Source organism: Pseudopodoces humilis, chromosome 2 (genome assembly GCF_049639895.1).
Source record: "Pseudopodoces humilis isolate 2021_Gansu_Grassland_sample_001 chromosome 2, ASM4963989v1, whole genome shotgun sequence".
Lineage (NCBI taxonomy): Eukaryota > Metazoa > Chordata > Aves > Passeriformes > Paridae > Pseudopodoces > Pseudopodoces humilis.
In genome coordinates this window covers 75187691-75201757 of record NC_142201.1, presented here as the reverse complement: position 1 = coordinate 75201757, position 14067 = coordinate 75187691, and the positions used below count along the sequence as shown (strand labels likewise).

Below are 14067 nucleotides of genomic sequence, written 5' to 3'. Positions count from 1 at the left end.
CGCATCAGACTGGGAAAGACGACAGTGTTGCTAGTAAGCTTTTCTCTGCTCATCCTATACCTTCATAGATTCTTTGGTGAGTTTGGCACAATAGAATGTATCTCTTTTTTAAGGTAAGCACCAAAATCCTTGCACAGTGTAACTTGCTCTCTTGAGTCTGCCCAGATCTCCTGAGAAATAAGCACTGTGTAGTGCTGTGTACATGATGTTTTTCACACTCATATAGAAATGAGATTATTAATTTTGAATGAACGTTCCCATTCCATACTTGGTAAATTTGAAACGAGTTGTTTAGGTACCTCACTGGCTTTTAAAGTTGTTTTTGCATCTAAGTTCAGTGGTGTCTTTTACTTCACAGTTAATGTCAAGTGTAACATGATAAATATACATACATAAAAGGCAAAAAAAAAATCTGTAAAGTAACCAGTTGAAATTATCAAAAATAGCAAGTAGTGTGAGAGGTGTGAGTGACCTCAGTTTTCAGAATACGTAGCATTTTTTCAGGATTTTTTCTTCAGAAGTGCTCCCATTCACCTCTTAGAATTATGAACAGTCAGCACTTCTATAGCGGAAAATGTCAAATACACATGTAGCAGCTCTTTAGTGTAATAGCATTCTAACAAAGTCTTTTGGCAGAAAATTCACTTGTCAGGTTCACTTAACATTTTACTTGTTGCTATGTTGTCCTTTCACTGGCCTTATGAAAGATCTCTTAGGCTCATGTTTTCTCTTTGTTTTAGTGCTTTACTAAAATGAAATTGCTTGACACAGCTGTTCTAAGTCATCTTTAACTCCTCAGAAGCATTCCTTTCATAGGGACGTGGATATGTGTGTTAGATTTCATGAATTATAACATAAGATAATACAGGCTATAGGCAATACAATAAATCATACTTAAACAGCAGGAAAAATGCAAATCCAGTAAATAACAATATAGTACTCTATGAACATTCTGGTTTCTTATCATCCTGTAATATTCTCATGGATTAAGTAAAATTAAGTCATTGGGATTTCCAGGTTTATTTCCCTTCACTTATTGATGACTAAAAAAGGATAATTGTTGAATGCTTTTTTATTTCTGCAAAAGTACTTCTGATTACACATTTTTACAAGGAAATGGGACATTTATTTGCATTATATAGTAGTCTAAAATGGGAAATATGTAAATATTTTAATGAGAATGTTAAATATCTTTAATGTGTGAAAGGATGAAATTGTATGATGCAACAAAATAAATGTAAATGAACTAAATTTGCATGAACTAAGTAAGAGTGAGTGTGTATTTAAATGAGAAATTCTTTTTTCTTTAGCTCCTAACATTTCTAGATGTTACCTCAACTGAGATTTTGTTTTCCATGGGGTTTTGGTTTATAAGGAGCATACTTATTTATATAATGTAGGAATATGTCTTTTTTCAACCTCTGAGCACCACTGCTTAGAATTTTATCTTATTTTTTAAAAGTTGGAAATTTTCTTTCACCCTCCAGATTTATCAGCTTAAAGCTAACTTGCTATCAAGAGAAGGTTTTTTTAAAATCGATCTTCCCAAAATTTTTCTTCTGTCTAACTGTCATTTGAGAAACCCATGTTTTGCTATACAGGTGCAGTTTCAAAATTAGACTAGAAGTAAGCCTGACAACTGTAATTTCTTTTCACTATTTTTTCCCCTTCTGAAAATTTCAAAGTTAGTTCTTAAATTTGTCCTGATACAGAGAACTCTGGGGATATGCCTTTTCCTTGTTTGGGAAAGTTCAAGCAGAGGTTAACAACATAATTTAGCCAAAAATAAAGGTTAATAAATAACTAACAAAGTGCTACTTATTCTTTTCTATTAGAAGGACACTGGTTTGTATAGGTTTAGTTTGAAAATGTTCCTTAAAGGAATCTTTCCCTACACTTCCTTCTTTGATCTTCTATTTAGTACCTTTATCTCAGATCATAATTATAATGGAAGACTGCACAACCTCTAAACATTTATTGTAAGATAAGATTTAATTCAACCATAAAAAGTCTTTCAAGACTTACTAAGCTTTTCCTTCTGTGACTTTAATATATTTGTACAGCTGTAAAATATACAATATTTAGATATAACGTTTTATTAGAATAAAAAATGTTTACTATAAAAATGCATTATTAGTCGCTAAAGAACTCTGTTTGGTGAGTTTTCAAAATGTCAATTCTATGTCATTGCTAGGGGATATATAGTCACTCATGTAGGGGATATACAGTCACTACTTAACAGATTTTGCTAGTTGAAATATTTTCCATGTGAAGTCACTAATGAAAAAAAAAGGTATATTGCATATCTAATTCGGTTTCTCTTAATTTTTCACATCATTTTTATCCAACATTAGGTTTAAAATAACTTTGCTGCTGACCTGTGTGAAAGTGAACTTCCAAGAAGGAGTGTATGAGACTGTGAAAATTGTTGACTTGTTTGATTTTCTTTATGTTCATGTGTATTTTGAAGTCCTGTACTTTGCAAAGCATGTATTTTCAACCATGTCAGCATATCAATGCTTGGATAAAGGAGTAATAGTGAAGAAAACATTTGTATAGTACATGCACACAATTGTCCCACTGGTGTTTCAGATGGTACCAGTTGCTGTTATTCATCACTCCATTAAAATTTAATGAAAAGGTTGGGGAAGTGGATGAGAATCCCTTATGCCCTGGGACTTGATCTGTCCTCATAGAACAGAAGATATTTTATTCTCTCTGAAAGACTTGAAACAGGAGTTTCACTGGGGGGAGTTGTTAATCACTGTGGTTATGATAACCAAGAGACTTTTATGTGTTTGCCATGACAAGGCTTAACTCAGCATCGCTTGTGGCACTTTGTATGAAAAGAAACATACTCAGTCCAATATTATGGAAAAGTTGCAGTTTGGGGTAGATCCCCTAACAAACCTTCATTTTCATGGATTCTCTTTCAATTTGTAACTCAAGTACCCTTACAGAGGATGAAAACCACCCAGTCTCATAGAGAAATTCAGAAACAGTACTGTTGTTCAGACAACTCTAGTTTGTTTTTTATGTTGCAGAATTTATATATAATTTAAGATTAAATTCGTTTCACTGTGCTGCTCTCTCCTCTAGATTTCTTCCCAAACTATGTAATTTTCTTTTGCAATTTAACACAGGTAAATTTTGACTTGATGGAAACACTCATGGAGATATGACCCCAAATCATAAAAATGCTAGGCTCAATATTGATTTGGTCTAAGCTCTCATTAATCAAAAATTATTATCAGAAAAACCTCATTTCTGATAAATCTTAGGGTTCAGTTTTATGCCTGTATTTCAGAATTTTCATCAAGAAGTCAAAGAAACAGATGATTCAGAAAGCCTGATGAGCCTTGACAGTCTTGAGGCTGGAGAACAAAATGGAAATTGCACAACACAGGGTGAATCATCTTTTACCACACAATGTGACTGTGCCCTGTATGATCCAGAAAAATGCCAGACTAGGAATAATGGTTTACTTCACACAGATCAAAGTGCTTCTAAAAATGCACATCTAAATAATTGTCTGAGAAATGTAGATTTGCTGCACTACCACAACATACCTATTCATGATCCTGTAGCTAAACATAATGTTCTAACTCCTGCTGAACATGTAAACACTTCAGAAGAGGAATCACCTACTTCTCACAGATCTGGAAAACAACCTGCAGAATTCTCTGCCTCTGGTACGCAAAAGACCTCTGTAATTAATGCATTTAGTTTTCTGCAAAATATAAAAGACAGAAGCAAGCCATCTTCTGGAACAGCTAGCACATTTGACACTGGTCATCCTGTTTTCAATCCTAGCAGAGCCTGGGACAGCCCTTATTCTATTCCAGGAGAAAGAATTCAGGATCTGATGCAAGATCAGAGTTTTAAAATGACCCCACAGGAGAGAACTAAATCTATGCAAGCATCCAGTCAACCTATTGCAACATCTGTAATCTTATTTCCTAATCAGGGATGTTCCACTGGCATTCCCAGCACACATGATGTATTACCAAAGGACAAAAACATCAGTACAAGCTTTTTTAAAAATACCTTAGGAAAAATGACTAAAACAAAAGAAGAAAATATTAAATGCATGAATGATATTATTTCAGAAACATCTTTATTTCAGGACATACCAAATGCCTCAGTTCTGTTGGAAGTTAAGCAACTGAATAATAAAGGAGGAAAGAGAAATATTATTGAAAATATTTCACTGTTACCTGATACTGAGTTTAATTCTGATGCTCCTGCACAGGAAAAAATCCTGAAAAATAATATTCTTGAAAGAAAAAGAGCAAAGTTATTCAGGAGTATCTTAAAGAAGGATTCTAAATATGAACCCAGTCATTTCAAAGCTGTGGTTACAGACCATGGGATCAGTCTTGGAACTCAACTCATGTCATCTATCAGAGACAGTTTAGAACTGGCAAAAATAAAAAAGAAAAGTGCAGAAAATGAAAAATACAATAGGAAGCTAAAATGGTGTGACCAAATTGACCAGATAATAATAGAAAATAATGAAAAATGCTATGAAAAAAGCATCAATGAAATATCTTCTTCACAACTGCAATGTGTTCAAACTGCAAATAATGCTCCTAAAAATAATCTAAGTGTTGTTGCTCAGCCTTCAAACCCCATGATAGAAAATCATCAGAAAAATTCTCATATGTCCAAACCAAATGTTAATACTGAAAAATCAAATAAAGAATACCCATTTCAGAATATATTTACATCTACAGGATCCTTTTCTGCTAAGAAAGCTTGGATGGTATCAAAAGATGAAGCAAGTGAACCCCCAGAATGCAGCAATAATGCTAAAATTGAAGAAGGTGGTCAACTCAAAAATAAGGTAAAAATAACCAGAAGAGCAACATCTGTAAGAGTCCAGTCACATTTTATGCCGAAGAAGAAAAAGGGTCCTATGATCCAGCTGCAGTCAGCCACTGAAGCCAATAAAACTCAAAAAGCTCCAGGGAAATATCTTACACCTCACGCACCTTCCACACCTCTGCTGGGAAACAGAAGTGTTGAAAACACAGCCAGCCCTGGGTGTCAGTCACTGCTGCCTGCCAGCCTGCAAGCTACCAGTGATTTCAATGACAGGCATGTGGTGCTAGCAAGTCAGGTTTTAAATAGGAACACTGCAGAAAACAGTGAGAATACTGCTGGTCATGCTGGCTTGGCCACTGCCATCTCTACACCTGACTGCAGCACAGCCAAATATGAACCTTGGGCAAAAAATACTTGTTCTGTAAATAATGTTCAGGCAAGCGCCTGTCAAGATCATTCAGTAACTTGCTCTGAGAGAAAGCTTGTTAACACAGAAAGGGGATTACAGCTCCATCATATCCCAGCAGCTGGAAAAACAAGCACCTTCTGGCACGGAGCACATTCTACCCAAGCTCCAAAAGACTCTGCTACTGGTAAGAGTCATGTTTCTGGGTCTGGGGTGGGGGGATGTTCAGACAAAAGTCTTCTTCAAACACATCACAGATTTGTTTTCAGTTAAAACATCCAACCTTTCATCCATTCACACAACACAGCCAGTTTTAACAAGCTTTCACCATTTGTCATTCTCATTTCTATTCTAGTGGTGCCCAGAGGCCTCTCTAATGTCAGTCCTCATTTCTAATAGCTCTCTGCAATATTAAATAAAAAAGAAGTATTTTCCCTGAGATTATATTCATGACTAATGAGCAGATGTGACAGGTGGTCTAAATAATGATATAGGAGGAAGTGACTTGGTTTATATAAGTCAGTTTTACAAGGTAACTGAGAGTGATAACTTGTTGTCCAGCAATCACTGCCACATGAAAGACATTTAGTTCTACTGTGTTTTTAAAATGCTGACACTGTAAATGTCTACAATTACTGAGACTTAGTCCCAATAATACTATTAAAACCTGAGCAATAATTAAAGATAAGTAAAAATTAAATAGCTTCTGCCAGGCAAACTTTTCTCTGCTGCAAGATATATCTGATTTATAAAGAATTTTAAGAAAGAGGTACAATCCTGCATTTTATTAAAAAAAGACCTTGGGAACAATATGAGGCACAGATTGGTTGGTAAGATACAGGAAAGATGGATAAGAAATTTTTGGGAAAATAAACTTTAGTCTCCTGGGGTTTACATTTCAATTTACATTTCAACTTATATTTCATGCATTTTGATTTGCCTTGTTTGTCCTGTGCAGCCTAGCTATATTCTGTGCCTTGGGCACTGATGACATCCTTGTACCTGTAATTTCTATTTAGTATGCTGGTTTGCTTCCTACTGAGGGCTGCAGCTGGAGCTCCTGAGAGCTGCAGCTGAAGTTCCTGAAGCTGTAGTCCCTGCTTCAGATATAGGCAGTACTCCAAACTGCTTCACATACTGGGATCACCCCAAGGATTGCCCATGCAACTCAAAGATACTTCTAGCAAAATAATGAATACCTATAACTTTAAACTCCCCACATTTCTAGTTTTATCTACAATAATACAGAGTTTTAACTATGGAGTAATTAGGAAAAACTCTGTTGTGTAAGAGCAGATACAGACAGGTGAATATTCTTGGCCTAAAGCAGGGGTGGGAAGAGAAAATATTATCTGCTTGTCTGTTCCAGTTCAAAGTCAAACATGAGTTTAAGATCTGTGTGACTTAACCTATTTGATTTTACATTGGAAATGAATGAAGACTTGCATTACCACACCTTGCCTCCAGCAGACATTTTTGTCTCTTGATGTCCTTATCTTCACATCAGATCAATGAATCAGGAAATGTCCTGGGTCCTAGTTGTGCACTACTAACAGTGTCTTCACTGCAACTTTAAATGCTGCATCCCCGGCGTCACATACCTCTAGCTCTTTTAGAGAAGGGCTGAGTTACTGCCTTTTAAAATTTATGTGGGTTGCCCTCTCTCAGTATCTGCTTATATTTTGTATTTTGAAAGTCTGATTGATTTTAAATACTCTAGATAACTCTTACTGACTTGCTGTTATTTGTTCAGTTTCTTGCAAATGCACACAGACACCATAGTCTTGTCCTAAAGTGCTTGCAATGAGACTGAATACTGCACTGCTCTCTAGTAAAGGATCCACAGAGTTCCATGAAGTTTGTGAAGACACTGTAGAAAATGTGATCTGTTGCAATGCTTTGCCAAAATGTAAAGAAAGTGAGAACCAGATGAATACAACTGTTTTCCATGAGGATCTTAATTTAGTTTGGCTTCCAGGCTTCAAGTTCAAGTTCATCTTCTGCCTGACACATATTATAACATATTATTGTAGCAGGATATTAGAATTTTTAGCACCTTTCTTGTTCAGTTAGTAAAGGCTTTAAAAATGTGTTTAACCTTTAACCCATGACAAATATGGAGCAAATTAACATGCTTACAGTTAAATAGCAGTAGACTGTTCAGTATTCCCTTAAAGATACTATTTATTATTATTATTATTTTGTCTTATATGTCTCAAAGGAATCTTCTCCTTGGCATTGATCTAGTTTTGCAAGTTAATTAAATTAAGCATTGATGCATACACATAGAACAGCTTTGAGTTCTATTTTTTCAGAAAAATATGATGTTATTACTTATATAACAAGAGGGTTCTTTTTTCTTTTTCTTTATTTTTTTATTTTCTCTCATATTCAATATAACATGATCACATTTCCTTTCCTTTTCAGGTGCTATTCAGCACCATGTATCATGTTACAATAATTTGCATATAACTAGATGGCAACATTTCAAAGCTAATATGTTCCATGTTACTATTGAAGGCAGCAGCCAGATGACAAGTTTCAAATATGTTTCTAGGATCAGTTTTCTTTTTCTATGAGTGATAAGAATCCTGCTTTAATGTCACTGTAATAACCAGAAAACATATAAATTGTTTTAGATGTAATGTAACTCTTGGTCAATTATGAACTGTACATTAAACTGCACATGTAAATATTTATTGTGTAAATAAATAGGTGATTTGTTTTCCCAAGTTTAAATCAAGTAACTCCATTTACAAATCTAGTAACTGTATTTACAAATTAGAATATAGTATCTCCTTGTTATGCAGATTCTTGAGTTACACATGAAAATTCTAATTTGCATCTCCAGTTTGTAAGCATGAAAGTTTAATTAAGAGCATAATTTTAATCTGAAACTCGACACTTCAATTCTGAAAATGTATTGCTACACCAGACAAAACTGAGATAAATTTGAAGTACAAATTAGACCTCTCTCTCTGAGAGAAAATGCTGCGCAGCAGTACTGCCTTTTAAAAATTAGCACAAAGAGATATTAGTTAATAAGATAAACTACAAAATGCCAAGCTATAGAAATAAGGTTTAAATCCATGATTTTTAAACCTCACAACACCTGTGAGGCCACATCTGGAATACTGTGTTCAGTTCTGGGCTCCTCAGTACAAGAGAGACATGGACATGCTGGAGATAGTCTAGCAAAGAGCCACAAAGATGGTAAAGGGACTGGAGCACCTCTCCTATGAGGAAAGGCTGAAAGAGTTTGGGTTATTCAGCCTGGAGAAGGCCTTGGGGAATCTTACCAACATCTATAAATACCTGGAAGGAAGCTGCAAAGAGGATAGAGCCAGGCTCTCTTTAGTGGTGCCCACTGAAAGTACCTGGGCAGTGGGTACAAACTGAAACACAGGAATTTCCCTCTGGACATCAGGAAACTTTTTTTTTTTTATTATGACAGCGACTGAGCACTGACATAAATTGCCCAGAGACTTTCTTGAGTCTCCGTCCTTGGAGTCACTCAAAAGCCATCAGAGCATGGTCCTGGGCAATGAGCTCTATGTGGCTCTGCTTGAATGGGGGCACTGGACCAGATGACTTCAGAAGGTCCCTTCCGACCTCTACCATTCTGTAATTTTGTGAATCAAATAAACTCTGTGAACTACTACGTGTTTTCTGCACACTACTATGTAATCTTAATGAAAGTTGAATCAAGTAACATTGAGATACAACAATTTCTCAACAGTCATCTATTGTGTTGGACAGTTAGACTTTAAGATTATTCTCTAAATGCAATTTATTTTCTAAAACATTACTTATTTGTTATTTTTTATATCACAGCTCACCTTTCTTTTTCCTTTTTACTTGGTAAGACCACCTTGTATCTCTGTACAGACCATCTTTATTATCTGGGACTCAACATTGGGCTTCACTTAAGCTGCTTATGTCCACTTCCAAGACAATTTAAGATCAGATGTAAATATCTAAATTTAGACAGAGACATTTACTCATCATTATTAGTTTTGCAACTACTATATTTATCATGTTGTTTACATATTTTTGGTTTAATTTTGTCTGCATGTCATTTAAGGTGGTGTTCCTGTTACAAGACAAAATCAGGTTTTTGACAACTATGAAAATAAACACCGAGCTTTTTCAGAACGCCGAAGACAAAGTGTAGTCTCTAAAATATGGAAACCTGCTCATCATGCACAGGTTAATATAAAATTCTATAAAAAATAAAAATGTTTTTTATCTTCAAAGTGGAAAGAGTTTCAGGAATATCAAAGATTTTGTCCTTGTCACATGATTTTGAATCAATGTGCTTAGTCAGCTTGCTGTCACTGCAAATGAAAGGAATAAAACCAATAGAAATATAATATATATATATATAAACAAAATATATAGAATACATCTCTATACTTGTGTACAGTAATATTTTTCAGTTGAAAACATTTGGTACTACTAAATAATAAACAAAACATGTTCAGAAGGTAGTATAGTTACCTTAAATTATACTTAAAATACTCTTACAATATTTTTTTATAGAATTCATTATGTGCTGTCCAGCTGAGTCCCATTCAGTCTGCATTTGTTCCAGTACAAAGAATGAAAAACATCTCTAAATCTGAGGAAGGTATAGTAAGACAACTCACTTTAGTTCTTGGTTATACATAAAGTAGAATGACAGATATACCCACTGTGTAACATGATTTGTGTCTTTTGGCATCAGTGATTCTAAGTAAGAAAGGGTAATTCTCTACAGCAAATTTTTTTCCTGTAAATGTAAGATATAGCATCATAGAGCATGATATTAATGGTTTTATAAATGCTTACAACATATATTCAGTTCTCATTCCATTCCTCCTTGTTTTTAAATGCGTTTGTCACATATAACTGTATGATGTGGACAGGTATTGCTTGCTATGATTACATATTTCCAAACTCATTAGGACTATCTCTGGTGCCATTTGTAAGATGCATTAGTGTTCTTAATTATTTCATTTTCTAACATATAATGAATGTTTCTTGATTTTGCCACCTTTCTCTTCTTTTAACATCAATTTTGTGTGTTTCACAGACCAGTCATGAAAACGAGTAGTTTATTTAAATGATTATTCAAATGAGCCCTTCTCATTTGAAGTTCCCCCTGTAATCTCTTCAGTTTCAGAAAGCATTGCTCAGTTTCTAGTGGCAGAAAAACTAGCGAGTACACCAATTGCAGAGGATGAAATTCTGGCAGCCATGGACCGTGTGCAGCCAGCCAGCAAGCCCTCACTGCTTAAAAGGGGTCTGTGTCCAGGCAGGAGTACTCTTTCTGCAGAAGAACACAAGATTTTCCAGTCCCTGGATTGTCTGAATCAAAAGCTACACAGTAAGTTAGATAATAAATGGAATGCTACATCAATTCATTAAATAACTTTATATTTTGTTGGCATAGATTTTTTTTTATTAAAAAACAGGAATCCTGTAATAGAAATATATTACATTATTGTTGTTGTTGTTATTTAGTAAATGTAACAAACAGTGTATTAAAATCAGGAACCCCCTATTTAAGTCAATTAAATTAATTTAAAATAATGGTGACTTTGTCTTGGTAAAAAATAACTCTAAATATGATGGGAGGACACCTTCAGAAACTGGCTCAGCCTAATTGTACATGCTGTTTGTAAGAGATGTTTGTCAAAATTGTTCCTTCAAGGTGCATCAGATGCATCAGCCTCACTTGGAAATCTGTTCTAAAGCTTATCCATCTTAATTTTTTTGCAGTCCTTTTTTGCAAATTATTGCCCTCTATGTCATATAATTTTACAAATGTAGCCCTTTATAATGAATGGCTTTTCATTTTCTTCTAATATTTTAGAATGTTCCTCTTCTCCATGAATTCTGAAAGGCTGGAAATAAGTTCTGACATTGCTGCAGATAAATAAAAATGTTTAAGTGAATATTACTCGTGCAACCATTTTAAAAACGTCAGACTTACCTAAGTGTTCTCTAACTCATTCTTCTTTTATGCCAGGTGGATTTCTTACCTGCTTTAACTGGTGCTCTTTATATGAACTCCCCATCACAGCTTCCATTTTGCTGAAGAATGTAGGGGAAAAGTCTGTACTCTGTACTTGATAAATTTTTCCCTAGTGATCCATTAGCTAACACTTTCATTAGTCATCCTATGATAACTATTACACTTGAAGAACAAACTTCTTGAGTCTCTTGCTACTTTTGTGTTTGCTTTGACCAATGTGATCATTCAGGTTTTCCATTAAAAATTCACATTAGTTTGGCATAGTTTTGATATTTTGTGTGCTCCATCCTGTACTTGGAATCAGTGGGGACTTTATGACTTAATCTCTTCACATTTCTGCTTGGCTTTTTATATGATTGGAATAACTGCTTGCCATTTGTGCTCTACATGGAATTGCCAGCTCTCCAGAATTTTACATTTTCCTTGGACTTTTCTCATATAAAAGTTTACATGCCAATTATTTGAGTTTATTAGAGCGTGCTTTCTTAATGTCTGTTGATTTCACTTTACTATTCCACTACTAATCCTTCTGGACTGCACCATTTCATGGTCAGGTTACCCAATTTTCCCCCTTATTGACCGGAATCAAACTAAACCAGAGCTTATTAAACTTCTGCACACTATCCTTATATTTCTACATTACACGGTGAATAGTTTGACTTTGAGGAAAAAGGCTTCAGTTTCCTATAAACTACAACAAGAGAATAAAAGATCTTTTCAATTGTTTAGAAACTTTCTGCAGCTGTAGTTTACAATTCATGCTCTGTCAAACAGTGGTTCAGAATTTCATTTTATCATAACCTGTGGTTATTTCTTCCAGGCAAATGGAAATTAAAGAATCCATTCTTTACCAGAGAAGTGTTTCAGTATGATGTGCTTAGGTTAAGAAAGTAGATATGAAAAGAGAAATATGAGCATATAAAACTAATTTTCTGTATAAGTAACAGAGAAGATGCAGAGAAGGGAAAGGTAAATTCAGAAAAAGAACTGGGAGCATTTGAAAACGCTGAGGTTTTCAAAGTGTGAAAAGGCAAACTGTAAGAAAAGTACATAGCAATATGGAAGAAACTTCCATAAAGAAACTACTTTATGGAAGTAAAAGAATCATAGGAGTTAACAGATTGCAAATGAAGTAACTGTGAAAGTTAGTGTAATACATACACGTACGTATCTCTGAAATTTAATTAGCATGCCTAATTATTTAGGGATTAAAATTGGTAATAGGAAGCTGGGAAATTTTACAGGTAGACTTACATGTAAGTACTTGTAAGTAGGTAAGTGTTGTATGTATTTACATATCATACAAGTACATTGCTTTTCTAAACTGTTACCTTTTTGCACCCCTTCTTTTGGCTTTGTTTTCACATGTTACCAAATTGAAAAACTGTAGCTTTATATGGGTCTTTTTAATGAATAGCAGTCAATCACTAGCCAATCTACATCCAGAATATTTGCTGCCAGTGTAGATGGCATTCTTTTCTCTAGATTTAGATGTCTTTATTGATACTAAATTTTTTGTTCATATACTATTTAGATACAAATTTTAAAAATAAAGGCATGGCCTATACTTCGGCAGCCTTTGGTAGGGGAGATAAAACCAGTGCTATTAAATTACATTTTCACAATATTCAGAAAGTTTTGAGTTGAATATTTGACAGTGAATCTTATTTTTATTGAAATATTTTGTTTTATAATATTATATACTTTCATGTTTTTTTCAGATGTTCAAGAAGCCATTACCAGAAATCCATTTGCTTTACATATTTTGCAGATAAGCAACCCATAGTAAGTATTTAATTTAAATGTGTTCAGCTTTAATTTCTATAAACTAACCTTATTGCTTATTTTATTGCAAAAATATCATTGAAAATACTGATATCTATATATCTATATATAGATATCTATATCTATCTATCTATCTATCTATCTACTGAAATAGCTTGCCCTATTTTCTGGTTATGTAAAAAGCCCCAACAACCATGAACTGTTTTATTACTGTAAACAGGCTTTAACAATTTATATCAGACTGCCTCATCCTCTGGCTTCATTTTTTATTTAGTTATCTGAAGACACTTGCTAAGTCCAGGAAGTTCCAAGAACTTTTAAGTAACAGTAATTTAGCAGGGTCCATTTGAAGTATATATAACTCATAAGTAATTTGTATTTCTTAACAACATAGAGAGAAAAGGGATAATTATGCAAGACAGTGCATAAAATAATTGTTAATGCAATGCATTCCTACTTTGACCTGAAAATATACCATTTTCTACAAGTGATAGGTATTACTTTTCTTCAGTAGGTATTTGTATTTTGTTTTGTATATTCTAGATCTTGTCAGCTGGAAACAAAATATGATACCTGGAATGTAAAGAAATTAATAGGCATATGAGTGTCTGAAGTACAAAAGTTACTTTTCAAATGTTCAGTGTATGATGCAGGAGTTAGTATTTATAATTCTGTATCATCAGTCTTCTCCTATACTAGAAATTTACACTGAAGAAAAATTACAGATATGACCATATGCTTAGAAGCAGGATCACACAATTGTTTTGGTTGAAAAAGTTCTCTCAGATCATCAAGTCCAACCATTAACCAGGCACTGCCCAGTCCATTCCTAGCCCACATCTTTAAGTGTCACATCTACACGGGATGTGGACACCACCATTACCCTGCAGAGCATGTGGCAATGACTGGCAACCTTTTCCATTATTAAAATCATCCTAATATCCAACTTAGACCTCCCCTGACCCATTGATTCAGCCTGTCTAGCTTGCCCTGCAGAGCCACCAGCAGATCAATACTCCCACCCAACTTG

The 14067-nt window shown here is 34.4% G+C and overlaps 1 protein-coding gene across 1 annotated transcript in view; it reads left to right on the top strand.

Moving 5' to 3' along the window:
- CEP126 (centrosomal protein 126) overlaps nucleotides 1-13038 on the top strand; it is a 34472-nt gene extending 21434 nt beyond the window's left edge. The window contains exons 6-10 of the mRNA XM_088051595.1: nucleotides 3308-5420; nucleotides 9318-9442; nucleotides 9776-9863; nucleotides 10392-10601; nucleotides 12974-13038. Of these exons, the coding sequence (XP_087907721.1) occupies nucleotides 3308-5420; nucleotides 9318-9442; nucleotides 9776-9863; nucleotides 10392-10601; nucleotides 12974-13038 (2601 nt within the window). The remainder of the gene's footprint in view (nucleotides 1-3307; nucleotides 5421-9317; nucleotides 9443-9775; nucleotides 9864-10391; nucleotides 10602-12973) is intronic.
- Nucleotides 13039-14067: the final 1029 nt, after the last annotated feature.